Source organism: Nannobrachium achirus, assembly GCF_963921795.1.
Source record: "Nannobrachium achirus genome assembly, chromosome: 24".
In the NCBI taxonomy this organism is placed as follows: Eukaryota; Metazoa; Chordata; class Actinopteri; order Myctophiformes; family Myctophidae; genus Nannobrachium; species Nannobrachium achirus.
In genome coordinates, this window is record NC_137831.1 from 6,668,553 (window position 1) to 6,684,394 (window position 15,842).

At 44.5% G+C, this 15,842-nt stretch overlaps 1 protein-coding gene across 1 annotated transcript in view; it reads right to left on the reverse strand.

Annotated features, from left to right (window-relative positions):
• sh3yl1 (SH3 and SYLF domain containing 1) overlaps nucleotides 1-12,840 on the reverse strand; it is a gene marked incomplete at both ends in the record, with an annotated part of 117,167 nt that extends 104,327 nt beyond the window's left edge. The window contains 2 exons of the mRNA XM_080720143.1: nucleotides 12,300-12,317; nucleotides 12,759-12,840. Of these exons, the coding sequence (XP_080576269.1) occupies nucleotides 12,300-12,317; nucleotides 12,759-12,840 (100 nt within the window). The remainder of the gene's footprint in view (nucleotides 1-12,299; nucleotides 12,318-12,758) is intronic.
• Nucleotides 12,841-15,842: the final 3,002 nt, after the last annotated feature.

The following is a 15,842-nucleotide window of genomic DNA, read 5'->3' on the forward strand; positions in this document are numbered from 1 at the left end:
AACACCCTGGACGACACTCCACACGTCCCAGACTCTTCTCCCTTCCCTAAAACACCCTGGACAACACTCCACACGTCCCAGACTCTTCTCCCTTCCCTAAAACACCCTGGACGACACTCCACACGTCCCAGACTCTTCTCCCTTCCCTAAAACACCCTGGACAGCGCTCCACGCGTCCCAGACTCTTCCCTAAAACACCCTGGACGACACTCCACACGTCCCAGACTCTTCTCCCTTCCCTAAAACACCCTGGACAGCGCTCCACGCCTCCCAGACTCTTCCCTAAAACACCCTGGACGACACTCCACACGTCCCAGACTCTTCTCCCTTCCCTAAAACACCCTGGACAGCGCTCCACGCGTCCCAGACTCTTCCCTAAAACACCCTGGACGACGCTCCACGCGTCCCAGACTCTTCTCCCTTCCCTAAAACACCCTGGACAGCGCTCCACACGTCCCAGACTCTTCTCCCTTCCCTAAAACACCCTGGACGACGCTCCACGCGTCCCAGACTCTTCTCCCTTCCCTAAAACACCCCGGACAACGCTCCACGCGTCCCAGACTCTTCCCTAAAACACCCTGGACAACGCTCCACGCGTCCCAGACTCTTCTCCCTTCCCTATAACACCCCGGACAACGCTCCACACGTCCCAGACTCTTCTCCCTTCCCTAAAACACCCCGGACAACGCTCCATGCGTCCCAGACTCTTCTCCCTTCCCTAAAACACCCTGGACGACGCTCCACGCGTCCCAGACTCTTCTCTCTCCTGGTTGTGGAAGGAATGGTGGAAGAAGTAGTATTTTGGACATACAGTAAAGGGGTCACTTTCACTATTTGATATATGATATTCTTTAGATCACCTCCCCCCCTCCCTATAACTTCAAACTCCATTTTAACGTTTAATGTTAGACTAATTGAAAACGCATGTCCCTGCTTCTGGTGGTATTATCCTAATTATCCTGCGAGGGGAACACTTTTTTTTCTTTTCTTCCAATAGCCCAATTAAAAAGATGGTGCCATAGTTTTGTACTTTTTATGTTTTGTATGTGTCTATGTTCTTCACATTACTCTAATAGACCCCCAGGTGTGGTTATAATCAGGGACATGCCCCCGAGCGCCTTCCTAGGAAGGTCCTCGATGCACGTCCCACTGGGAGGAGACCCCGTGGCAGACCAAAGACCAGATGGAGGGATTATATCTCCACACTGGCTTGGGAACCGCCTCTGTATACTCCCTGAGGGAGTGGAGGAAGTTGCGCAGGATAAGGAAATCTGGAAGTCTCAGTTGGAACTGTTACCCCCGCGACCCGATTCCGGATAAGCGGTTGAAGATGGATGGATGGATGCAGAGAATGTTAGAGAGTCAGGGGTAATAGGGCCTTTGGTACAAAAATATTGAAAATAGCAGATCTCCAAGCTTGGAGGTCGGCTATTTTCGGTACTTGATACCACACTAAGCAACTAAGCATCAAGTGAATACTGGAGATGTGGCGTCTGTCATGGATTTCTACACAGAGAGGGCAATTATTTCAACATAAGATGCTGCATTGAAGTTCAGGAGAGTTTGGACAAGGCTGTTCTCTTGAATGCTGCCTTCAGGTATGGCACGTTCAAGGTGGGCATTTGCATTTCTTTCACCATATTAAAAACTGCATTCATGGTCTGGAGAGCTAGGCACTTTTTACAGACGGATAAAAGGGCAGGGGCTCAAGCCCCCTTTGATGTCTATGTGTGCACGTGCCTGGTTATAATATGCAAATGTGTCACGCTGTCTTTAAAAGTAACAATATCACAATGTGAAATATTCTGCCCCTATCCATGCCAAACTTTGCACATACACTCATTGGCTGGCAAACCACAACCTCCGCCCCTGATTTCTCACATGCCCCTCTTCTAGCGCCACCACGAGGTTGCCGACCTGACGGTCGCTTATCTCACGATTAGTACAGTAAGTCAAATACAGAAATACAATTTTTATAAAACAGGGCTTAAGCAGTTAATTTAGACCTAGCATGTTTAATAATAATAATAATCAAGATCTAGCAACATAACTAAAGCTGTGAAATCATTTAGAGGAGTAAAACACACAGATTTACCTCTGAGATTAGGGATGTGAATCTTGACCACTGAGGCGATACGATAGGCATCACGATACACTCTCAGCGATACGATATAATTGCGATACATTGAAATCTTGCCGATACGATACATCACGATACACCCCTGACCCCGATACGATGCGATATGATTCACAATATTTTGCGATACACCCCTGGTCCTTACGATGCGATACGATTCACGATTCGGTGCGATTCAACACAATGCAAAGGATTTATATTAAAGCCCATGTAAATTTCCCCCCCAAAAAATTACTAAAAATGCATTACATTTAATTTCCAAACAATTTATTGTTTCACTGTAGTACTAGGCTCTGTCTAACAATCCAACTTATTGAAATCTGGGAGAACACTCCTTGCTGGCTGGTAAAATTGTTTGATTAATACTATATCATTATTATATATCATTACATCCTCAACAGGTGGTCAGGGACCCCTAGGGTCCTCAGAGTTATGTGAGGCGGCCAAATATTAATAGTTAGTTTTTACAGTAACCAATTGAACCCTAGCAAGTAGCAACCCTATGGGGGAAAATTAGCCAATACATTAACACTTATTGAGGGTTTAAGAGATAATAATTCATGGATTATAATGAATAACATAAATCCATCATATTAATAGAAAAGATAATGTGTGAACAAATAAACACAACATAGTAAGGTATTAATGTCACTGATGAAATAGTGCTGTCAAACAAGTCTCTGACAAGTTTTAATCTGCAACAGTTTTATATAATAGCCTACAGTAGTCTAAAATAAGTTAACCTACAGTGGGGGTCCCTGCTTGATCTCTCTCTTCTCAGTTAAGGATCCTTGACCTGTATTATTATTATATTGTATGAATATAATCTAGGATTTTGCCATTTCTAGCCAAAATGTTTCAAAACGTAGATATTTGAGTCACAACGCGTTGCGTTGTGAGCTTGTAGGTCTGCTATTTGGGTGCGTGCGCGACACCGTCGAGCTGCCAAGTATAAATCAGGCTCCAGCCTCTCTTTGCAGAGGGAACAGCAGCAGCAGAAGAGTGTTCTGCCTGCTACAGTAACAAGTTGTGAAACAGTGTCAAATACTTTGTTTTAATCGCTAGCTGCACGCCCGGTATCGTTGTTGTAGTTCATACGTGTGTGTAGTTAAAGCGTGGAAGCTTCTGCTTTGTTTAAATCAATTACGTCGCAGACTCGACAAGAAGAACAAACGGGTGTGGAATGTGGATCATAATATCACGCAGCGTGCTCCAGTCCAGTGACACAACAACGGATCACATCAGCGAACATTGGACAGGGATGTTATAAAGCTAAACGTGGTACTAATCTTGCATGTTTAACCAGTGGGCTCACGACTCACGAGTGCTGTCTGTCTGCATTCTGTCGGGTCGGGTGTTCACTGCGCTCCGCTGAGCAGAGCAGAGCAGAGCAGCCAGTGCTGCTGTAAAAGACGTCTTTAGAGTCGCTACAAGTGCTTTTTGGGGGGAGGGCTGATGGGGCATTCAATGCGCCTCGGAAACACAGTATAGAATGAAATACTATTATGCAAAAACCGATCCAACCGTGGAATGTACCGATCCAGGTCACTCACGATACGATACATCACGATTCCAGCCGTCAATTGTACCGATCCACCCTGAATGAACCGATTCACTCGTATCGCGCACGTTTGTATCGCGATTACGATCCGTACCGGTATATCTTCGCATCCCTATCTGAGATGAAATGGAACTTTAAACTAAAATGGAAATAATCAAGTAAATGTATCTCAAAAGCAAAGTATACTTTCCACCACTGTATAAAGTAGGTCTATAAAGCTTAAAGGAGTAGTTCACCCCCAAAATGACTTTTTTTTCTATTGATTACTCATGCCATGGAGAGTAGAGTTCAATAATATTTTTTGGTTTTTGTCACATTCCTAAGACAAAAATTTGATTCGAGTAAATTTACCCCCATTGATTCCGGATGGGGACCCGTTTCGAAACGGGTCCCCATCCGGAACGAATGGGGGTAAATGTATTGTTATCACATTTCTGTCTTAGGAATGCGACAAAAAACTAAAAATATTATTGAACTCTAGTCTCCATGGCATGAGTAATCAATAGAAAAAAAGTCATTTTGGGGGTGAACTACTCCTTTAAAGTCTGCACCGTCTGAGATACAGCAGTACTAGTGTTTTACTGAGATAGACAGTAGGCTGAGTGCATACCATCAGTAGGCCTACAGTTTAATCACACACACACACACACACACACACACACACACACACACACACACACACACACACACACACACACACACACACACACTGTAAGTTGACACATCCAAAGCCTTGTCATGCTGTCAGTGGGTGACATTTAAAAGCAGTCTGTGCTGTTTGTATTGTCTGCACCGTGTGTGTGTGTGTGTCTGTGTGTGTGTGTGTGTGTGTGTGTGTGTGTGTGTGTGTGTGTGTGTGTGTGTGTGTGTGTGTGTGTGTGTGTGTGTGTGTGTGCGTGCGTGTGCACGCGGTGTGCGTGCGTGCATGCGTGCGTGCGTGTGTGTGTTGTATATCAGGTAGCAGTGACAGTGACATGCTGAGGTTGGGTGCATGGTTCATTTTGCTATAAAGATTAATGTCAAATAGCAGATCTACAAGCTCACAGCCATAGAGCGAAAACTTATAGTAGGCTATATAATGGATCTTAATCATGTCTCGTCTAAAATAGCAGATCTACAAGCCCACAGACAACTTTTATAGTTGCAACTTCGTGCGAGAAGCCAGCTTTGCCACTTTGGGTGTCCCATCCCAGACGCGCGCGCACGACAGGATTACGCACGCATGGCGTGCGTGCACGGTGCATCGCCCAGATTTATTAAGTCAATGCTTGTGCACGCACCAGTCAGTGTCACGCACCTCAAAACTGCAGCTTGCAGATCTGACTGCTATTTTAGTGCCGACACGCGGGCGCGCAGCCAAGTAGGCTATCAATCAATAAAGTATGTGTTGGTTTCGTGGGTATTTCGTGCGCGCACACACGCACGCACATGGGCTGTCCCAAACAGCTTCTGTTTTGTCGCGTGCAGACAGAAGGTGTACGCAGCTACTTTCTCTCTCTCTCTCTCTGTCTCTCTCACACGCGCGCGCGCGCGCACACACACACACACACACACACACACACACACACACACACACACAGACACAGTGCGCGCACCCATGCATGCACGCTCTGTCTATGCTTCTGTCTCTCTCCCTCAATTCAATTCATTGTTTCATGCTTGGCATGAAAGGAAAAAAAATACATTCTGTTTTTTTGTGCCAAAGCAAAAGTGAATCAAAAACAACCCAAACTAAATAATGTGTAATAATCTAAAGTGTAATAAAGACACGTACAATAAGTCAATAAACTCACCTATAAGTCACTGTGCTGTGCTGTGAAGTCAGTCTCGCGTAAAGTGTTGCTGTCCCAACATCGGCAGCCTGTTGCGCGCAGCGCGCGGGCGCAGCCTCTCCGTGCGCCGGGTCTTTTACCCCGGGTTGTCTTTGATCAAGCCCGCCTGGAGAGCACCGAAGCCCGCATGGTGAGCGCTCCGTGCCGCTGCTGGAACACATGCGTCACGAGGACTTTCAGCCGCTCCACCCCCGGTCTGTGTTCAGTATGAAACTAAACCAAAACAACTACAGAAGTACAGAACACAACTACATGAATAAAGTTCCAGCGTAGTTTAATCCCGTCGCTCTTTTCTGACTCCCGGAGGTTCAGACTTTATAAGGACTTTCAGGGAGAAGTTTGTCCGGTTCCGATGCGTCCTGCTCCGGGTTGAGTTCCCCCTCTGAGCCGGGACACAGACCAGCAACCACCACGCGTTCTCTCTCTCTCTCTCTCTCTCTCTCTCTCTCTCTCTCTCTCGCCTCCTTTCTCAACCACACACGGTCCTCCTCTCTCCTCCTCCTCTCCTCCTCTCACTCTCACTCTCTCCTCTCCTCTCCCTTTCTCTCAGTCTCTCTCTCTATCCACCCCTCTCCACTCACATTCTCTCTCTCTCTCTCTCTCTCTCTCTCTCTCTCTCTCTCTCTCTCTCTCTCCCTCCTCTCTCTCTCCCTCCCTCTCTCTCTCTCTCTCCCTCCCTCTCTCTCTCTCTCTCTCTCTCTCTCTCTCTCTCTCTTTCATGGTATGTGGTTGAGACTTGAACCATGAAAGATTGCTGGATGTCTCTATTGTCACGCACGCACGCACGCACGCACGCACACACACACACACACACACACACACACACACACACACACACACACACACACACACACACACACACACACACACACACACACACACACAGACAAACCAGTATCCATCATTCTGGGGTAACATTAGGCCCCCCAAAAATATCAGATCTACAAGCTCACAACAATTTTGATTTTTAACTGTGTCAGAAACATGTGTTGTTATGAATTATTATCACTACATGAATGAGTTTCCTTCCTGTCCACGTGCACGCACGCAGCACGCACGCACACACACACACACACACACACACAACACACACACACACACACACACACACACCACACACGTGCACACGCACATGCTCACTGTCTTCAGGTGAATGGAGGAGCAGCCCTTATTTATCCAATTTATCCATCTGCTGTGTCTATCTGATAATCACACACACACACACACACACACACACACACACACACACACACACACACACACACACACACACACACACACACACACACAGATGGTGTGTGATAAGTGTATATTTGTACATTAGGAGACCTTATCATCATCCTCCTCACCTCATCCATCTCTATCTCAGTCTCTCGAGCGTTTTCTCATTTCCAGGACCCTCATTTGATATGAATCAAAGTCTTAAGAAACAATATACGCACTTACACATATTTTCTCTTTTAGTTCTTTTCATGTACCGCAGCAGCAGTCTCAGACAAACAGACATGTTTGCCACTCAGGCCTTCATCAGCGTGGGTCAAGGACCCCCGTTTCATAAGATTCTTATGATCATTCTTACAATGCTATTAGATAGGACATTTTTCTTAGGTCAACAAAAGTTGACCCAAATTGCTTTCCATTGCTTTCCATTCAAAATAACATCATAGTAAAGAAACATAAATGCAACGCCTCATAGAAATACAGCATGATTAAAAGAACATAAAAGCAATAGAACTCAACACAGAAGTTAAAATACCAGAGTGGACCGTAGTTCACTTGCCCTCTGAGCTGAAAGCCATGGAGAAGAGTTGGGTTTTTAGGGTGGATTTCAGAGGTGGAGCCGGACTTACTGTAATGTTTAGTTTAATAATGTTTAATGTCCTCGAAAACAACAACAAAACAACACATACTGTAACCATATAACACAAGAACAACATATCGGTATGGTGAAATCTTGCTATTTTTACGTGTCATTAATTTGACTACGGGAGGGTCAACAGCGTCTGGGTTACTGAGATTAGGTTTAGGGTTTGGGCAGTGATGGCTGAGGGGACAAAACTCCTACTAAAACCAACCTTTTCTCACCCAGATGGCATGAGGTGGAAGTAGCGATACAGTCAAGTCGCTTGTGTAATTTCGTTCAAATTTTCGGGGGATCATGAAAACTATATATTTTTGGAAACTTCAAAGTATATCAAATCAGAAAATCCATGATTCCATTTGCAAAATCCCTAGGGGAACTTTTGACAGCTGCTGAAAGCTTTGGCCCATTCACTATACTATACTATACTATACTATAAAGGAAAACAAAATACCCACAAAAAACTGCTCTAAGTAGCATGTGAGGGTTTTTAATGATTCTGAATCCATTGCAATCATGTTTTGCATTAAAAACATTCCTTGTGCTAAAAACAGCCGCCACGAAACTGTGAAAAGTGATGATTCATTACGAAACCATATTTTTGTCTGGCCATTTTTAGCCCAAGGAATGTTTTTCATGCAAAACAAATGCTTGCATTGGATTCAGAATCATTAAAAAACCCTAGTTTGACCCCTCACATGCCATTTTCTGATTTGTTATACTCTGAAGTTTCCAAATATTATAGTTTTCTAAATCCCCTTAAAATTTGAACGAATCTTTCATGTTTGGACATATTGAACTGGACTAATACTGAGGATGATCATTGTCATTAGTTATCGGAAGAGCTAGTGTGTGATGGCCTTATTGTTCATAACATCAACCAAGTGTGGGTGTGGGATGGTAGCCTCGTAAACCAGTCTCTCTTCCTGCCTTCATTCGAATGGGAGGAGTCAGTTTACTAGGCTAGTGGGATGGAAGATGTCTCCAGAGTGTAACAGAAAAGACGTTAAAGGTCACCATTAGTTTCAAGGTTAGTTGGGGGAACAGTGTTACAGAGTTAGAAATATCCTTGTATTCATTTCTACAAAATCATCTTTCAATGCATTGTATACCAGTGGTTCTCAACCTTTTCAGCCCGCGACCCACAAAATAATCAGTAATAAGATAATAATAAGTAATAAGAGTTAAGGCATTACATTTTCTATAACACGGTTCTATTGTGAAAATAGCTGATCTACATGCGTTGTGAGACATTGTGAGCATGTAGATTCACCATTTCTGCCTCTAATATTTGACAATTTGGCCTATGTTTAATTTGACATTTTAGAGTTAATATAAAGTCCTTAAATTGTCACTTTTGAAATGTATCGATACCCTTTATACACTTAAACTTTTGTTGTTTTGCTTACTGTTGAGTGAGAAAACAACATTGCACATTAAGTTAATCATCTGGGGACCCCCCTGGGAGTCCAACCCACAGGTTGAGAACCGTAGATGTAACTATAGTACTAAACCCACCTGGTCGATGAACAGCGCAGCTGCATGTGGCCTAGTGTCCCTTTGTGCACACCGTAGTTTGCCCCAACACAGGAAGTGATTCCATGTTGCAGGTAGGGTGCATGAGAACTTGGTTGCAAACATTACAATAAATATAATATTTTTGTGCTTTATATTAATCATTTGCAGTGTTTGTTACACAGATGTGTACTGTATTCTGCTGCTGCTCTGTTGATGACCAGTGTCATGTATTAATGTGTTCAAACCAGGTAGGCTCTGTTGAATATCAAAGATTGTTGTGTTGTAATTTGGGTGTTTTGTAAGGGATGATGTTTTGTAAATGATGAATAATATGAAAACCACTCTAACAGAATCCCTTTTATGCCCATACATGGAGATCCCTGATGTCATCAATATTAAGCCCATATCTAACAGGACTTCATATGGGAATGCCCATACTATGTACATGGATCTCCATATATGGTTAACTGGTCCGATATACTGTACATCACTGGCCAGATGGCCAAGAATTGCGAGGTCGCATGTCGCCCTGAGGTGTCTTACTAGTATATGCTGCTGCTGTGCTGTTGATGACCAGTGTCATGTATTCATGTGTTCAAACCAGGAGCTCCAAAGTAAAGACAACCTGAGTGAGAGCAAGTCCTGAGTGGCCGTGTCATCACCTCTGCACCACAGACACCTCCATCAGATACACAGACAGACACAACCCGTTACAACAGCAAGGAGCATTCTGGGAGGATGACCTACTGTAAGTACCCTGGCCAGGGGCGTCACAAGGGGGGGGGGGACTGGGACTGAGTTACTGGGGCCCAAGGTGAAGGGGCCTTAATTATTTTATACTTTAGCTATAGAGCTTGTAGATCTGTTATTTTTGAAAAGTCGTAAAAATTGTTGCAAATCTTTTGAATATATGTATTTTTTGTACCCTTTTGCGAACATTTGTAACTCAAATTTAGCTTCTGGGGGGGTCCATGGAACAAAATATTTTGAGATGTGGGTCTGTGGCCAAATACATATCATTTTGGGGGTCCTTCACATGAAAAGCTTTGAGCACCACTGACATAGAAACATAGGTTTTTAAAAAACCTTAGAAGGATTTGAAATATTGAACATTTTCAAAAATAGGGTTAGGGTTATAGGGCCATTTTTCAATAGTTAAAGCACAACATAATGAGTAATAATGCGTTCCCAGTCTAAATGGGTTAAACCCCCTCCCCCTATGAAGAACATTCATGGGGGGGGGGGGGGGGGGGGGGGGGCGCAGTGAATCCTTGTACCCAGGGCCCAGAATTTGTTGCAACACCTGACCCTGGCGGCACAGAGATCACATCATAAATGCACTGTGGTTTTACAAACAAAAAGTCACATTTTAAGAAGCAGGAGTTAAACTATTAATCTGGCTGGTCGAGTCATCATTGTGATGTCAGAACAGGTCAGCCACTGTATATCCACCCTGGCCACAATAGGACTTCCGGTTGGTTCTAGAGGAAGTGGCGGAAGTGCTGTGTTAAACGGAAGTTACGTCATGCGTTGTAGTCTTCCGATGAAATTCTCACGGCGGAATTTGAACAGTCTCTGCCTGATATTGTCACCAGGCTTTTCTCTTCGCAGATGAGTAAGCCTGGCTACGCGAGGCGAGGCTATCCATATCTGGAGTCTGTGAGGTCAGATGTAGAGGAACTGGCCAGCTCCATATGGAGATGTCTTGGCCATATATCTAGCGTGACGCATGGACGGACATGATCTGCAGGTGTTTTCATACTAAATGAATCTCCTGGCAGAGATTTGCACTCTCTCTCTCTCTCTCTCTCTCTCTCTCTCTCTCTATCGTGTCTCATCCCATCTTTCTTGTAAACATCTTCACGCTCCATTAAACCTAGCTGCCTCAAGTCTGATCTCACCTGTGTGTGTGTGTGTGTGTGTGTCTGCGTGTGCGTGTGTGTGCGTGTGTGCGCGTGTGTGTGTGTGTGTGTGTGTTTATTCTGGAAGTTGATATGAAGGTATGGAAGTCCTCAGGAGACCTGCATTAGGATATAATGGTATCACACACACACACACACACATGCAGGCAGGCATGCAACGCATGCATCACGTGCGCACTCACACACCCAAGTGTGGGCATGTTACACTTGTGTTTGTGGTTGAAAAGAAACATAGTTATAATATAGATGGTTATCTCTCTCTCTCTCTCTCTCTCTCTCTCTCTCTCTCTCTCTCTCAAACAGTTCAAAATGTGTCAATCTGTTCTGAAAATAGCAGATCTGCAAGCCCACAATGCGTCGTTGTGGAACTCCTTTGTAGTTGCTAAAGGGCAGTAAGTAAGTCAGGGTCAGTAATAATCTAAGTATTGTCGTTGTCGGGTGGAAACCTTGTATGTCCAAAACCCTTTGTTTTGTATTTATCATTTTTAAAACGATTTAAACTATAGTGAAAACAGCCGATCTACAAGCACAGAAGCGGCGCGAGGCGTTGTGTGCTTGTAGATTTGCTGTTTTCACTACTTTTGTGCGATAGCCTTCTTTTGTGACGAAGCAGGGCTTTGCTTTGCGAAAAAATATACACATTTGAAACTTGGAGATACGAGGTTTCTGCCCGACAGTGACGATATGTGCGTAATGTAAGGGGGGAAAATAATTTGTTCTTGAGAGATTACAGTGAACTAAATATGTCAAATTACTGTTTTAAGTACAGTACTTGAGTAAAAGGTTACTTTCAATCAATCACTGACTCAGGATCCATTTGAAGTACTTCATAAAATGCAGGTCATTTCCTGTGTTTAGTGGTATTTAGTGGATTTGAATGGAGATAAATTATATTTACGTGTGTCCACCATTTACCTGACCGTGCTGTGCTCAGTGGGGCAAAGAAACGTATACATTTACTCAAGTACAACATACTTTTGAGCAGTGGTGTAAAGTAACTAAGTACATTACGTTGAAGTACTGTACTTAAGTACAGTTTTGAGGTATTTGTACTTTACTTGAGTGTTTCCAGTACTTTTACTTCTACTCCACTACATCTCGATTCCAAATATTGTACTTTTACTCCACTACAATTATTTGAAAACTTTAGTTACTAGTTACTTTGCAGATATAAATTATTATATTATTAAACATACATTAATGCACTTTAGCCCTATTCTATACCTTGGCTATTTTCAAACATTTTGTACTTTTTGCTACTTTAAGTACATTTTGATGCCAATACCTTTGTGCTTTTACCCAAGTACATTTTGAATTCCAGACTTTTACTTGTAACGGAGTACATCTACATTGCAGTATTAATACTTTTACACAAAATGTGAGTACTTTTTCCACCACTGCTTTTGAGGTACTTTTTTTACTTTCCTTTGTATTTCCATTCGTGAGATTTTATACTTCTACTTTTTACCTCTGTTGAGGTGGTAGTCTTGTGTCAGACACAATGTCAGATTGTCAGATTGTCAGAATGCTATAGAGTAAGGAACTACACCTCCTGAAATCCGAGTAACGGAAGATTGCATTTCCATTGACTTACATATAGCGCCTTTATCCAAGTCGCTTTACATCTAGGAGGAAACCATGCAAGGCACCAACCTGCTCACCGGGAGCAACTAGGGGTTCAGAGTCTTGCTCAAGGACTCTTTGACAGTAACTCAGAGGGAGCCCGGATTCGAACTGGGAACCTTTCGGGAACTTTTCTGTGTTCTTATTTTGGCGGTTTCTCTACCCCAAGCCCCCTATGTCCACCATCATTTATGCTGACTGCTATCTTCTCTGATACACTTGGTAGTTACCTGGCGTTGCCAGCCTCTATCACTACCGCCAGGGGGTGTTGTTGTGTTCGGTCTGGTTTATTAACCAGGCAAACTTGGTAGTGCCCCGTACAGACGCTTGTTGGTAATGTCCTGGTCATATTTGTCCTGGTTGATGTTCAGCACCTCACGTAACATTCTGGTGTAGCACGCGTCAGGGACTTCTTTCTGTAGGGCTGGCGTTAGTGTTCCCCAGACCAATGGTTCTCAACCTGTGGGTTGAGAACCCACAGGGGGGGTCCCCAAATTATTTTGGGGGGCCCCCAGATGATTAGCTTAATGTGCAACATTGTCTTCTCACTCAACAGTAAACAAAAAGGCATATGCACATTTCATAAGTGACAATTTAAGGACTTTTTAACACCATTGGCCAAATTGTCAAATATTAGAGGCAGAAATTGTGAAAATAGCCAATCTACATGCTCACAACGCCTCGCAACGCGAGGCGTTGTGAGCATGTAGATCTGCTATTTTCCCAATAGAACCATGTTATACAAAATGTAATGCCCCAACTCTTAGTGCTCATCAGGGTGGGGGGTCCCCAGTCAAAATATGATTATCTTGGGGGTCGCGGCCTGAAAAGGTTGAGAACCACTGCCCCAGACTGTATGACGGTTGCCCTGATCTCATCCAAACTAGTAACTCAAGTAGTCAAATAATTGCGGTGGAGAAAAAGTACAATATTTCTATTGTTCCACAAAGGGAAACTGAAGTGTGTGCACACACTTCAGGGAAACTGAAGTGTGAGGCCTCCGAGCTAAAAGCTCGGAGGCCTCACAGAAAGACAACATCGGACGCAAGCCTTCCTGAGAATGATTTATACTTTCTTTCATCTGAAAAACAAACTACTCCATCTCTCTCCTCTCCTCTCCTCTCCTCTCCTCTCCTCTCCTCTCCTCTCCTCTCCTCTCCTCTCCTCTCCTCTCCTTTCCTTTCCCGTAAAATGATTTATAATTTCTTTCATGTACAGAGCGAACCACTCCATCTCTCTCTCCTCTCTCTCTCTCTCTGCTATCTGTAGGAGAGGTCGATCGCTCACTGACCACATCAAAGACTTTCTGTACATCTGTAGATGTGTCTACACTTTGTCTAATGCCTGGCCACACGCACGCACGCACACACGCAAGCAACTTCTGATCCCATGCTCGACCAGGCATGCAGCTTCACCATACTTACCAATGTTTCTGGTTGACATTGGCACGTCTCACTCAGGTTTTTCATCTCACTCATTTCACTTTGTCTGCTGACCTCACTCAGAAACAAAATAAAAATTAAATAAACAAAAATAAAAATAAAACAATTCACCAGAGGGGTGACTGCTCTCCACTCCGACATGTCTCCATTCCGACATTGACTTCTTATTGTCGGAGTGGCAACACTTCCGTAGAGGTTAGGTTTAGGGTTAGGGTTAGAGATAGGGTTAGTGTTGGAATGTGATCACCCCATGATGTGCACTGCAATGTAGTTTCAAATGCACTACATTGCAGGCGGTTTTTTTCAGGAGTAAAAAGCTAAAAAAGAAGAAGACATGTGTGACATGCATGATCTGGGCAGATTGCCCCAGGAAATGTGGCAATCTCAACCCAAAACAACGGTAAACCACTGCTTCTCAAACTATTTCATGTCAAGGACCCCCAACTTGACACTCATTAGCCTGCGGATCCCCATTTGAAAAGATATGCCTTATAGGAGACGTAAAATAGCCCAGGTAACACATAGATCATTATACTACTGGTCTGGGAACAGCAATTCAATAATTTATATACTGTACTTATAGGCCATTTTGACCGGCTGGTGGCCTCTCGGTCGTCCTCAGACGAGCTTCCATCGGAGTCTCCAATCTTTCCGGTTCTCCATATGTAGCTCCCGATGTCTGTGGCAGTGGCCAGCCATGCAGCTTCATCCTCCTAGCTGCTACCTTCTTGCTGAGCCTCGGCAGTTGCCTGTAAAGGTCCTTGTTGGTAATGTGGATGTTCTGGTCCACATTCAGAACAGCTCGTAGCATTCTGGTGTAGCACCCATCCAGGGACTTCTGCAGGGTGGGTGTCAGGGTCCAGCTTTCGACTCCACAGTGGCGTGGAATAGGCTCAGCTTTATGTGTCGACCACATGGCCAGTCTCATGAAGAGATGACTTGGGCAACAAATATATATTTTTACATAGACCATTATTACCAGTAAGGCTCCCTAATCGGGAGATAAGCGACCGTAGGTCACTTATCTCCACAAATAGGGCAAAAATGTGTTTTGCCAAAATCTTCCCGATCCATGTTGATGACATGAGTGTAGACATACCGTGTAGTGATTTTCGTGATTTTAGGGCAAAATCTGTAGGAGCAGTGTCCAAAAATGTGTTTTTAAAAATCGGCCTGGAGGTGGCGCTATATGGGACAGATTCATGTTGATGGGATGAGTGTAGACATACTGTGTACCGATTTGTGTGATTTTAGGGCGAAAATTGTAGGAGCAGTGTCCAAAAATGTGTTTTGCAAGAATCGGCCTCATGGTGGCGCTAGAAGAGGGCCATGTGAGAAATGAGGGGTGGGGTCTCCGCGCCGGCAAGGCGGACGAATAGGTACCGGCCCCGGCTGTCCCGGTCGCTCCTAGCCGGAGTTACGGCATTTTATGTGAGCTGCAGTGTAGGGGGTCCTCCACTGGGGGCGCCACCACTTTTGCATCCGTTCTGGAGCACCAGGAGTCGGTGGCCCCCGGGAATTCCCCGTGAGCAGCCCCGTTGGGGTGGTCATTTGGTCATGTTTGCGCATTTGGTCATTTTTTACATCTGGGGGTCCCCCAGGGACCTGGGGGTCCCTGGAGCTCCGGGGGTCCTTGGAGGTTGTAGTTTGGCAGCCAAGGAACGTGTGTGCAAAATTTGGCATGGATCGGGGCAACGGTTGCGGAGATATGAGCAGGGAAAAAGTGTGACGTGTGAGGTGTGACAGACTGACGGACTGACGGACTGACGGACTCACTCACAGTTTGTGCAGGTTTTAGACCATTATTATTACTTGTGCCAGCCGAGCGTGCACCCACATACATGAAGACAGATGTCCCTCTTTTTGAAGACCGTAGCCCTGAAAAGGCTGGGATTCTGTGAATGTATTTACGGCAGTGTTTCTCAACCACTGTGCCTGGGGACCTT